Source organism: Ambystoma mexicanum, chromosome 3q (assembly GCF_040938575.1).
Source record: "Ambystoma mexicanum isolate Mex_15411 chromosome 3q, UKY_AmexF1_1, whole genome shotgun sequence".
NCBI lineage: Eukaryota > Metazoa > Chordata > Amphibia > Caudata > Ambystomatidae > Ambystoma > Ambystoma mexicanum.
Window position 1 is genome coordinate 283,055,200 of NC_090926.1, and position 13,606 is coordinate 283,068,805.

At 45.0% G+C, this 13,606-nt stretch overlaps 1 protein-coding gene across 2 annotated transcripts in view; it reads right to left on the reverse strand.

The window, feature by feature from the left end:
- IKZF4 (IKAROS family zinc finger 4) overlaps positions 1–13,606 on the reverse strand; it is a 331,612-nt gene that overhangs the window by 98,544 nt on the left and 219,462 nt on the right. For both annotated transcript variants that reach the window (XM_069653774.1, XM_069653775.1), the window contains exon 5: positions 7,258–7,425. In XM_069653774.1, the coding sequence (XP_069509875.1) occupies positions 7,258–7,425 (168 nt within the window). The remainder of the gene's footprint in view (positions 1–7,257; positions 7,426–13,606) is intronic.

Here is a 13,606-nt window from a genome sequence, read left to right on the forward strand (position 1 = left end):
AGGAGGACTCAGCATGAGCCCCTGGCTCAGGCCTGCCAAACTCCACCTCAGGAGAAGTGTCCAAGCCACTAGCACCATGACGAGATTGTTGCAACTCTTCCAATTGACCCCGGAAAAGACAGGAGCCACATCAGGCTCAAAATCTAAATCGGACCTCTCCTCCTCAGATGTCATCCAGAGGGAGGTACAATTCCTGCCTCGGGACAGAAGACGGCCTGGAATACTTAACAGGCCTCACAGGAAGTAGCCTTCCTTGGAGGATCTACAGTAACAGGGATCTCCATCAGCAAATTCCGGCCAAAAGGCCCCGAAGACGTCGAGGGCGCCAATGGCTTTGGCGCCGAGAGAGCCGACGGCTTCGACATCCGTATCCGACGGACACAGCGCTGACTGAGTCGAAGCCGACCTCGATCCCTTACCAGGTTTCTGCAGTCTCGCTGGGGATGAGGACCGAGACCTGGAAGCACGTCTCTTGCGATCATCCTGAACCTTGTCCGAACGGGACCTCAAAGGTTCCCGATGAGAATCGCACCGAGGACCCAAGCCCCGATCGAGACCGTTCCTTGCCGGCTTCTTCTGAAGGCACAGACGGAACTGTGCCCTGGGATTGGAAAATCGCCAGCATCTGCTCCCTGAAGCCTGGCCATTCCTCCGGAGTTGAGGGAGGACTTAGTTGGACAAACCACTTTCCTCGCCGCTCCATCCTCCGAGGACGACGGGGAAGGCGACCGGTGACTGCGCTTCCTGGAATGCCGAGATGAGGACGAATGGCGGGAACTACTCCGGGATCAAGATCGAGTCGCCTCTCGAATCGTCGTTGGACATCCCCTTAGAAGGTTTATTTTTTTGGAGACTTACTGGGTTAAGCACCCCTACCTACTTGGAGCTTCCCCTTATGCTCCCGCAAGGCCTTAGCAGTCAGCGACTGGCATTTGGAACAGTCGTCTGTGTCATGACTCTCGCCCCAGCACCACAAACAAATGCGATGCGGGTCCGTAATCTACATCGTAGACTTGCAGTCCCGGCAAGTCTTAAAGCGAAAACGCGGAGTCAGAGGGGTCGAAGAAGAAGACATTCACGAGGAATACACAAGGCGCACCGAATCTCCGAAGCAAACACGTTTGTGGAAAAAACAGAACTGAGGCTACGGGCGCCGTGCGTCCTATTTATAACATCCGGTGACGTCATCCTCGACGGATGCCTTCAAGGGACATCGACCAGACGCTATCAACGCAGGACGCCCTCTGCCGAAAAAGTTGCCTAAGTACACAGCTGTGGACATTACATGTCAAAGATGTGGAATAAGTTGGAGAACATAATCCATTCGAAGTTTGTGTTTTAGCCCGCTGCTGCAGAGTATGAAGAGTTAACTTTGTACTTTCAATTTTGCACACTGACAATGAGCGCAGGCTGCAGACGTAACGCTGCAGAGACAATTCCAAACCAAATTCTGGGGGGGATAAATGCCATTACACCCCCCCCCCACCTAAAATTGTGGGGGGGGGGATTTGTCCCCCCCCCGTATCCTACGCCCATGAAAATAAGAAACCCTAGCAAAACAAAAATAATGAGATTTCGCAGGGTGAAAAATACTTTGCCCAACTTCTCCTGAAACATCAATCAGGAGCACATTGAAACTGTCAGGAACAACAAATATCTCGGTGTGTATATTGACAATCTTACATGTAATCTCCATTGGTATACAAATGTACTATATTGCCCAAGGATCACCTAGTCAATCAGTACATTTATTGGCTGACAGGTGGGCTCGTCAATTCAAACAACAGTATTGTTGTATAGGACAAAAATCATCCCTTGTATGTTATACAGTGTTGAATTATGGGTTGCGAAATTTCCAACACCTCTAAACTAACTAAATATTGAGGATTCTATTTAGAATGCCGCATAACCAATCTATTGAATATCCAAGACTGTAATTTGAACCGTAGGGTATTGTGGTTGACTACAGGACAACAAAATGTGTTATAAGAAAATAAAAAGATGTGATAATGGCACCATCATGGTTAAAGTCTTCAAAGCCTATATGAAGTTAGATAACCCAACTTGTCTTGGTACCCTGAGTAATCTTATGCGAATGAATACGACTTGGGTATCGGGACATGACCATCAGGCCACTGGACATAGCTCTGTAGGCCTTAAATCATGGCCTAAACAGACTCTGTATGTATGGGCACAAGGGTAATCTCATGCAGCTAGCGACAAATGTTAATAGTGGTTCTTTTATTTGATACCTGATGGACCGTGAGCAGGTCCATAGCAACACAATAGCCTATCCTGATAGGCTTGTGGAGCCGCAATACATGCGGTTCAAATTCAACATTACTCCCCTACTTGAGAACAAGGGTTCTAGAATTGGCCTTAGAGAAGCGCAAATGTGTTGTTTATGTGGCCGTCAAGAAATTGAACCTGTAAAGGATATTCTCTTTTATTGCGAGAGCCTAAATGCATTGCGTCACAACTATATAAAGTCCTATGACAACAAGATAAACTGGAGTGATAAGGAAATGTTGTGGGACTTGCTGCTAGAGTTAGAATATGAATTGTATAGATCAGATGGTTACATTTTATCTCAAAAGCCTAGAAATATTGGAAGGCTTGTCGGGAGGTCCATTTTAAACCTTTTTAAAAGTAATTTGAGAAAACTGATTAGCTATTGTGTTAGATTTTATAGTACATATGATTATATATTGCATATTGGTTTTATGCAATTTGTTGTTGTTCTATTGTATATATAAAGCCGGTTCGGCTAAATGTATATTAATACTGAAATGAAAACGTCCTCATCTGCATAAGTCTCATCCGGCTCTACGTATTCCCCTTCTTTAGTAGAGTGTTCTAGTAGAGTTTCTGCTTTTGTGACTGTTGCGTTTTCTTCGGTGCAGTCCCTTTTTTCTTTTGGTGTGCAGTCGCTCTTAAATCTCCATCAAGGAATCCATTGTGGCGGTTGAAGAGCTGTCTCCTTGGACGGCTGGCTGCTTGCCTCGTTTTCCACAATGGGATTTTGAATTTGTTTTAAGGGGCGTCTTCCCTTCCTCCAACTGCTCCACTGAATCTCAAAAACGTAGGTCTTTCTTTTGCACGGCAGTAAAAAGGTCTTCCTTCCCCCTCTGATGTGGGCGTGGATGGTGTTGATGTAGAAGGTTTCAATGAGCATACCTCTTTTTTTCGCATGTGTGTATGTCTCTATGTTTTTCCCCCATTGGCTGTACTTGTTTCTATCAACACAAAAAACATTGGAAACTAGCACAGTGTTCAGGACTTGTTTTTGCACTGTATTAGTCCATTTTAGTCTTCACAACCAACGTAAACTATTCGACCATTGTTTTGAGCTGAATCTCGTCCATTTTAGCCTTGGGCTTAGTTTTGGTTGTGCAGCCTTGTGGATGCGAGGGAGTTCCCACAGTACAACTTGACAGGTGCACTACAAGGCGGGCGGGGGGGGGGGTATGGCTGTGAGGAAACACTCAAGGTTTCCTCCATGTGCTCAACCTCGAGAGCTTCTGCAGTAGAGGCAGTCTCGCACATGGGGATCATTCGGCATGTATGGCACAAGCAGGCACAGCGCTTATTTTGGAGCTCCTTTAATATTTTCAGGTTTAGAAAGATGACAAGCTCTGCACTTCATTGGAAAGCAGCTATTGCACATGCAGCGTCTCGGCAGAAAAGTGGTATTCTCCATGGGAGCATAGGAGTAAGAGCCAGCTATCTAATATGTAGTTATGGGGGTACAGATGCATTCTATAAAAGGCCACTGTTGTGGGGGCCGGCCATTTGCATCAAGCTGGCCCCCTGTGTGTGCTATATGACACCAGCACCACAGATGCCAAGTGCCTCGAGGGTTTGCTGGGGAACACCCGGTCTGAAGTGGGACCATGACCAGCACATGCAGACCCTGGCCACCTTGCTGGCAAGAGGGCCCCATGGCAACATGGCCTACAGGACCGTGCTCACACAGTGTTGGCAAAGTCATTCTATCTTGGAGTCTGCAGTCGGTCTACAGCACTTGCCTGCAAGGACTACTTTTATTAGCTTGGGCCATGACACTCATGGCCCATCTTAAAAAGGCAATACACATGGGAGGGACATCACATTAAAAGGGCAACGCACGTGGGAGGTTCACAACACAACGGTCACGTGTACTGAAAACTTAAAGTACCCTACCCTTCCCTCCCTATGCCCCTTTCGGTGTAATATCGTCAAGCACAGTTCGAGTCCGCAGCTTGGACAAAACAGTCAATTTATTTCAACTCGGCATTTGTGCGACCAACCCAATGGTGAGAAAAACCAATAAGAGCACCCCGAAGCGCGAGGGTTCATGGATACCTGTAGTCATATGGTAGAGGTAGTGTGACAAGAAACCTCGCTTTTCGAATTCTAAACGAGAAATCCGATGTAATACTCTGCATCAACCACTAGATGGTGGCCTATGCTAAGCTTGTGAATCCAAGCAGCGCCACACGGTACACCCCCTTTTGGCGCGGCCGTTTCGCCACGGGCCGTTTCGGCGCAGCCAGTTGGCCACAGCGGCCAGTTCGGCGCGCTCATTTTGTCGTAGGAGCCTTTGAGCCGCCGCCGATTTGGCGCGAGGTACGTTTGGATGTGGCTGACATTGCAGCCACGTCTAAATTCCCTCACGCCAAATTCCAAAGAATAATTATTTTCAAATGCAGCACGAAAGAATTGTGGCTTTGGGTTGATGTAAACAGCGACGCAAAAACGAGGGTGTACCGCTCTTTCTGCTTATATTTCTCATATATATATATATATTTTTTTTTAATCAGACTGTTGCATCATGATGGTTCAATATGTAATTTTGCTGCCCCAGCACAAGGGCACTTTGGTCTTGTGGTTAAGTTCCAAGCCTCACAATCTCGCAGGCCATGGTTCATGGCTGAGCTAAAGCTTTTCATTTTATTGTAGTTTCAAAATAGCCCATTATTTTTATTTTACAGGGAAAATAAAGAAAGGTTTAGATCAGCCAGGAACCATGGCCTGCAAGATTGCGAGGAACTTACCACAAAACCAAACTGCCCTTGGCCCTGGGGCAGCAAAATTACATATTTAACCACCATGATACAACAGTCAAAAAAAAAAAAAAAAAAAAAAAGCATTAGAGCATTTCACAATAAAAAAGACTGAAACGTCCCATGTGAGATTTTGAAAAAAAGAATAAAAGATAAATAATGCGACCTCTCTCCTCGGGCAAAAAACAGTAATGAGACTATCCCGCGCCAAAAGATCCCTGCGACCGAACGTTGCAGCGCCGAACTGGGCACGCCTAATCGTCCTGCTCCGGCTCCACATGTCTCCAATACATTGTGTATGCAAGAGTGTTTTGTGATGTGTAATACAATTAGGTTTTACCTGCATGTGCCTTTAAAGGCCTTTCAGTATATTTTTGAAATGTAAAAGTTACTTGCAGAACGCTGAAGCCAGGCCCATGGTTAAGTGGCCTATCCATTAACAACTCCCACAACCAAACCACCTGGACGCCCAATAACGTCACGAAATTGAACAAATGTGCAGTGACATATGTTGAAGCATACAGCTCTACTCGTGCTGTACAACCATGTCATTTCTCATTTAAGGTTAGAGCCTGGAAATCACTAGTGCCCCATTGGCGTCTGTTCTTAAACCAGTTTTTTGATATTCGGCATACACATCCAGTGGATCCTGCAGTCCCGCGCATGAAGTGCTGGATGACAAAGGAGTTGCAAGCTCTGCCAAAATAAGGCAAATCAGTGATTATGGGAAAGCAGATTATGCTTGAGGCTCTAATTGACAAAAATAGAACCTGCTTCTGGAAATGAGACTAATGATGCTCATGACCAAAGCACTGCCCAGACCAATCCCCATTCAATGATGTATCTCGGTGTAAATTTACTATCCAGTATGCGCCATCCGATGTCAATGGAGCAAATACAGATCACAAATATCTGGCAAAGGACATGGAGCTGCTTATCCATGGCCCCTGTTCCCAATGGATTAGCAAACATTACGTTAAAGGATAATATCGGTCTGTGGGCGGATATCCTTTATTCTTGTATCCATAGTGGGGAATTCACAAAGACCGGGCATAGATCTTTCATAGTATCAATACACAAAAAAGGGCACAGAGAGAAACACAAAAACGATTGTCCTATTTCTATGTTTGTTTACGAACTGTTTTAATTGAAATTGTGATGCATTTGTTTATGCTATTAAACATTGAGAAAAAAAAACGATGGTCCTATTGTGTTACTGAAGGGGAGAAGCAAATTGTGTGCACACCTTTCCTTACAAAAATGTAATGATTGGCTATTACTACCAGCCGCGTGTCCACATTTCAAACGATTTTTGAAGCCACAAGAATATGGTTACAGATTAGATGGCTTGAATTATAACTTTCTACAAAATCAGACATTGAGGCAAGGAGCTCTTTCGTTCCACTCCCCATGTTTGAATTTTACAGCAGCTTTTGATCGGGTTGACCAGAAGAGACTTTGGTTAAAATGAGAGCAGTGGGGCAGAGATAATGCAGAGATGCGCTCTAGCTCCTGGCCTATTTCACCTAGATGTATCAGATATGCTAAAAGTATTGGCAGCTAGTCTACACTTTTCCCCCAAACCTGGGAACAAACTTACGCTGATATTCTTTTTTATTCCACGCAAGTGGCGTTCAACATAGTCTAAGCGCAATAGAAATATATGCAATTTCTTGGAAGGCCCTTATATTGTGGAATTTTTTTTTTTTTTTTAAAACAGGCCAACCCCTTAAAGACACCTCTGCTTTTTCTATGGTCATCCTGCTCCCAGTAAAGACTGGGGTGGCTCTTGCAACTGCACACCTGACAATGTGTCTCTAGCTCATGCAGAAAAAGTGAGACCGAGATTAAGAGTGCAGAGAGCGAGCATGTGTGCTAGAATATGGCACTACAGCCAGTACATACTATAATTGCAAAATATCAAATCATTCATCATCCTTAAAGACTTTCCAGCCAATTACAAAATCTTTACCATCATTTTACTAAAGGGTTCTCTTGATTTTGTGGGAATCGTTGAAACTTTCATTAAGATCACCTTGACAAACGTAAATATCGAAAACTGCGTTAATAGCTAGGTAATGTACTTAAAGCGTGCAGGAAAATTCACTAGGAAAAAGCATGAAAAAAGTCCTCGGTCTCCCTCTTCGTTTGGCACAACTACTTTCGAATTTATCGTTAATGTCTTTACAGTCTGGGAGGTCGCAGTACCCACCGGAGTGCGTCCTGAGGTGGCCAGTAAGCGCGTCCCTGCGGCGACAGGCATAGTTGCAGAAGGGGCACTTGAAAGGCTTCTCTCCGGAGTGCAGCTTGATGTGTCGCAGCAGGTTCCCCTTCTGAGTGAAGGAAGCTCCACACTGGTTGCAATGGAAGGGCCTTTCACCTAAAAGAGGATTGAACAAAGTACTCTATAATAGCCATAACAGAAAGAGGACTTTGTGCCGTTAGATGCAGAGTCCCAATCTGGCCACGATTGGGAGTGGAGAGGCCAAAGCATCAAAAGAACAAGGTTAAGGAGCACAATGCAAGGGAATGAGGATTGAACCATTTCACAATAATGCATTTTTACTGGAATTATAGACAGACATTTTGCCCTTGCATGGGGAAACAGGCCTATAGTGGTGCAGCCATGGAAATGTGTTGAAAAACTGTGTTGAAAAACGCTCCCGTGCACTTTTGGTTACTTTCCACAGAAAGCATGCCGTAAAATGCACCATTTCAACCCATTATTTAAAAAAATTGTATCCAGGGGATAATCCCCCACTAAACTGTGTTTGGTTGTGGGGGGGCTGCCTCGCTGTGCTCGGCTGCTCTACACATTTGTGGGAAATGTCTGTGCACCTCCAATTAAAATCACCAGCCGCCACTGACAGTTTATAACGGTGGGTACTTGGATTCACCTCCGCAGCCACAGCCTCAAATTAGATGCTTGACCTAATTTTTTTATTAAACTATTACCTTGCCATTTTAGCAAACGTTTAGCTATACACACAATTTACATTACATTTCTTTTAAAGAAACATTTCATCGAAATATTATACATTCTTAATAAACATCTTTAAATAAATTCTATTGGACTTAAAATTATATGAGCAAAACATTGTTCACTCAAAAATCAGATTAAAGATATAGGCTAGAGTATGAAAGGGGATTCAGACTTTGCTGCGTATACAAGTTGCTACCGTAATTACCTTGGCATTACCAAATCTTTCACAACGGGCCCCTTCCATGCAATTTCAGAATCTTCTTGCATGTGTCTCCACTAAAGCTGCAGCGATTTCTACATTCTTTATTTCCGATTTCAACGTGTCAACTATCAATCAACACGTTGAAAATGGATGGATCAACAATCTTTCTAGCCAATATACTGCTGCCATTTGGGAAAAGGTACGACTACAAATCTTTAACATATCTAAAGCCACAAATCTAACTCAGACTGCCTTTTTTATTTTGAGTATAGCCTACTTTACTCCTAACCGTATTTCTGTACATTTGTTTTTTCATCCTGGGAAAGAATTTGGATAACTCTACAAGAAATGTTCATTTTACAGCACAACTCAATCTTGACAATCTAATTATTGGATCGCATGGTTACTCTGATTTAACTAATATTTCCTCTCCCAGGTTATTTCACCTACTTGTTTTCATCTAATATCTTCTAACTGGAAATGTTTTGATTGCTTATCTTTTGCTACTTGGTGGAATTATATATGCTACATTCACAGAATAGAAAAGGGTTGCGCCACTTCTTTAATTGACGTACGTAAATATAATCAAAAGTGGAGTCCACTGATCGAATATCTTAATACCTCCTCAGCAGTGTCCTTTTAATTTGTTGCCTGTTTTGTCTGTTCTTCCTTCTCCTCTTGTGTCTTGTATTGTCCTGTCTGTTTTGTTCTTTTGTGTTTTTGTAGTCATTTCAGATATATATTTCTCATATATTGCTTCAATGAATTCTGATGTTAGAGTTTTGCAAGTAACTTTTAGGGCATCTCTACATTTATTGTAACCTTGATACACTACGTTGTGCCTTTTAATTGTTAACTCGGACTATTAGTTAGCAAGTATTATAATGGTTAATTGTTGATGATTATATCCTGTATTTATCCATTACAAAGCCTAATAAAAATTGCTAAACAGAAAAATGAAGAAAAAAAAAATCAGATGAAACATATCTAACATCACTTCATCAGAAATATTAAATTCATAAAATGGGCGAGTAAATGAATTGCCTCATCTTAAAAACCTGTGCTAGCTATAATAACTAGGATAAAACATGAAAGAGAAACTGGGTAGTAACCACTAAACAGGAATGCCCACCATATATCCGGCATCAATATTCAATAATGTTTAATAAATCTGTCGAATTATAGCCCTCTCCTTTCTGCCAACGATTTACAATCGACCAGAATATGCCTAGTTGTTTTCAGATCTTCAACATTATTACAGAATCGACAGCACCAAAGGTTACTTTCCCACTTTGCTCTTACCCCCAAAACGTCTGTTTGGGAGCAAATTTAGGCACATTTTCGAGAACACCCTTCAAAGTGACTGTTCTGTAAATTTCAGTAGGTATGTGGGCAATTGGTTAGTTTGGGTTCATTTCCAAAACAAATAAATTGTTTTTATTGTTTTATTTGTTAATCAGTTTATTTTAACCTTTAACATTTTCACATTGCAATTCCTTATTTGTTTATCATTTACTAATGACTGCTGTTAATCTTCCTATAAATCATTAGCAATATCGATTCTCAATACCCATTCATTTCATCTAATCAGAGTTCCCCTCCATCCACCAGCCCCATTTTCAGACATTCCACAAATTTTAAAAGGCATCAATTGTCCGCCCTACTTTATCTGCTGTCAATAGTCTCTCCCAGTAGTCTCTCCCAGTAGTCTTCCTCTATCTCTGGGAGGAGCCCTGTCACATAATCCCCCATTACCAACGATCGTTGCATCCCCAATGCAGGGCAGTTTAACATCACATGCTTGATGGTCTCCGGAGAATCTTTGGCTTTGCAGAACCTACAATACGCTTCAGTCTTTGAGATCTGCTTTCTCCTTAGTTGAACCACTCTTGAGTGCCAGATATTTAGTCTGCATCGCATCAATAGGTCCCTATAGTGACAACGGAAATTTCTTCAAATAAGGGGGCAGGTTGCTCAAGGATTTCCGTTCCCATATAATGTTATGGCAGAACTTTCTTCCCTTTTTTGCTTCCCGAGTATCATCCCAGTCTTTTTTCTGGGGATTTCTTTTTGCCTTATTTGGATTGAATTTCAAAAGGTCACAAGTAATGCTGTGGTGATCCAGAAATCTTTTACATTTGCTCTTCCAGGATTAAAGTGTTTTGTCTCACACTCTACAGTCCCTAGGTGCACTAAGATTTCAAAAGGTGCTGGAGGTCGATCAAGGATACATTTCCGGTAGATGGAGTTTTCCACATTACTGTGGAAGCAAATGACTGCAGCCTTAATTCATGTCTTGTGATATCCACTGAAAGAGAGTTTGGCAATTTCAGGATCTTTCGCCAGCGGTACAACTCTCAGACTCCCCATGTTTCCCAACTAAGGGCCAAGAGAGCCTCAGACCCATAAGTAAGCACCGCTACCACCTTTTGCCTATAAAAGGTTAGGATAGGGGTCACAGAATATTTCCCATATCTTCGGTTTAATACTTGCCCCTGGTGTGTTAAGGTCACTAGTCTCACTGATCAGGGTGTATTGCCCTCTTCGTTGCTGTTCTCGTTTATCCTCACTCCTAGGTATATTAATGTTTGCACCACTTCTAATTTTTGATTTTCAATAGTCCAGGTATAGTTTTTCTTTTCCCCCTTCTTTCCACGGCTTGATTTCATTATCAGTATCTGATTTTTTTATGTTGATCTTCATACTGTTTTCTGCTAGATATTTTTTTAATGCAGTTATCCGTCGCTGAAGACCTATAGCCGTCTGATCGATGAATACTACATCGTCAGCATATAGTACCCATGGCACTTCGGTTTCATCGATCTTTGGCGCAAAGGCCCGGACCGTGCCTTGTGAGATCATCATGTCAGCCATGTATAGATCAGATAGAAAGGGTGCCAATGCGCAACCCTGAGGGTTGCCCCCTCTAATGTTCCATGTGGAGACTTTGAATTACGCAGCTGGATTTCTTATTTGGGCCGATTTTGAAAGATACGTCCCGTGTGGCATAGAGGGCTGCTGGTGGTCTTCTTAGTGTTCTGAAGAGGTGGTATGGCATTGCATGGCTGCATGGAGGACTGGTGGGGATGGGATGTCTGGTGGCGCTTTTCCCAACCCATTCTCTAATAACCTTCCTTACACGGGCAACCCCCAACTCGCCCGTTTGGTAACCTAATCGGGGTGTGAACCGCATCGTTGCGTGCCCGCCACCCGTTCCCCCCCACCCTTTAACGATGAACTGGTGAGATAACTTTTTGCTGTGCAAGGGGCACTAGTGGCTTCCCAAGCTGCGCGTCCCTGGAGTACTCCGCTCCAATGTTAGTTTTGGTAGGTTTGCCGTTCTTTGTAAATAGGTTTTTTTCGCCGTTGACCTTGGTTGGCTATGTCTGGTTCGTTTGGTTTCTCTCGCTCTGCACACGTGCATGTCTAGGGTTCAGTGCAGGAACATCCTGCCTGATCTAGGTATGAGTTTGTTTCATCAGGTGTCTGAAAGAAATGGACTTTCCCACCATGTTGTACTCTGAGCCGTGCCGGAAAAAGCATTGAGTAGGCGATTTGGTTATCTGAGCCTTTGCCTGGTGGCTGTGAAGGATCTCCTCTGAGTCTGTACTGCTGGAGAGAAGTCTGGATAAAAATTAACCCTGTCCCCCTCGTGGTGTAGCTCTCCTTTTTCTCTGGCAAGTCGGAGAATTGTATCACAGGCTTTATAATTAAGTAATTTTGCAATTATTGGCCGAGGGGGAGCTCCCGGAATGGGTTTGGTTGATGGGATTCTGCGGGCTCTCTAGACGACAAATAGGCGAGAAAGAGCCTCGTGGCCGAAGAGTGGTAAATAGCGCTTCCACATAATCTTCCATTTTCATTTGTAGCTGGTGTTCGCTCACTCCGACAATTCTGATATTGTTTCTTCTGGGGCGGCCCTCCAAATCTTTACTCCGGGCGTTGGCCGCCCTCATTTGGGTCTCTAGTTGCGTCACCCTGGCCACTAGGGCCACTGTGCCGTCGTCTAGATTGGACATGCTGTGTTCAACCTCATTCAGGCGTTCAGTATGGGTGTCTAGGCGATGTTGTAATAGGTCAACTTTGGAGGAGAGGCCATCCATCTTGTTATTTAGGCTCCCTATGCCTGCCTTCAGGTCCAGCAGGAGTTCCTTAATGCCTGTAGAGCATGCTCCCTCGTCCATCTGGTGTGCGCTGTCCACCGGGGCTCTGGTTCCTCCAGCAGTCTGGGTGTCTTGGGGGCTGATCCGGTCTAAACGTTTAGCTTTCACTGTGACCTATCTGTTTTCCCCATTCTGCTCGTGCCGGGGGAGGTATCCCTGTGTGGCGTTTGGTGTCTGTAGGCAGTTGTCGTGACCCAAACTTATTTCGGGAGTGGGCGTAATGCGCGTCGTGCGGCGGCAGTTCGTGGTCAGAATACAGCACTCCGGAGAAATGATGAGGGTTGTGGCGACCAGTGTTGGTTTAGATTGCAGATGTACTCTGCCCGTTATGATTTGTGCGCTCACTGGAGGATGGGGGAAGGAGCACAGCCCGCTTTGCGGTGATACAAAATGTCCCTCTCTTCATTCAGTGTGTTTGAGCCCTTGGCGTTGTTTTTCCTCCTCTCTTCTCTGTCACCTGACTGTGGTTTGGGGATGAAGATTGCGGATTCTTTTTTGTGATGAAGTGTTCCCACAGTGAAGTAACCGGTTATAGGGGTCCAGGGGTTTAACTCTAGGGGCTGCCCGACTCCTGCTGATGGGTAAGGTATTCCCACACTTGCCGGGGCTGTGGCGTATGGCCCCGCAGCGTGCGCCGTACCTGTTCAGTGGTGAAAGGCGTTTGGATACTGCCACAGGACTCCGGCGGCTGCCCCAGGGTTCGCTCTGTTGGAATGCTGCGCTGGAGCTCCTGCTTTCCCCTCCTCGGAGCTCTGTCAATGTCTGCTCCTCTCGCTTGGTACGGGGTGGGGCGCTCTTCGTTGTCATGGGGGGGGCTGGGATATGGGGGATCTCCGAGGCTGGACTGAAGCCTTCACTCAGGGCAGCAGAGTCTGATCTGGCCACTCACGCAGCCCCTTAGTGCACAACACAGCCACTGTATGTCCGCGACCACCGCGGTCGCAGGTCTGTGCTGCTGATTAGTTGTGCCACATGGGGGGCCACTGTCCCGGTTCCGGTTTCTGATGTGCTGGTCCGTTTTTACCCACGCGAGGGCGGCTGCACCCGGCGCGACTCTGCCCCGCCACCGCAGGATTGGGTGGACTGGGCCGCTTCCCCCAGCCCGGTCGTCGCACAGTCTTGAGGCAGTCTTCGGGCGCTTGGCGGCCAGCAGGGCCTCACTGGTTGCTCCGGGTCTCGGGATCGTGGGATAACGTTTGTGGTCGCGGGACAA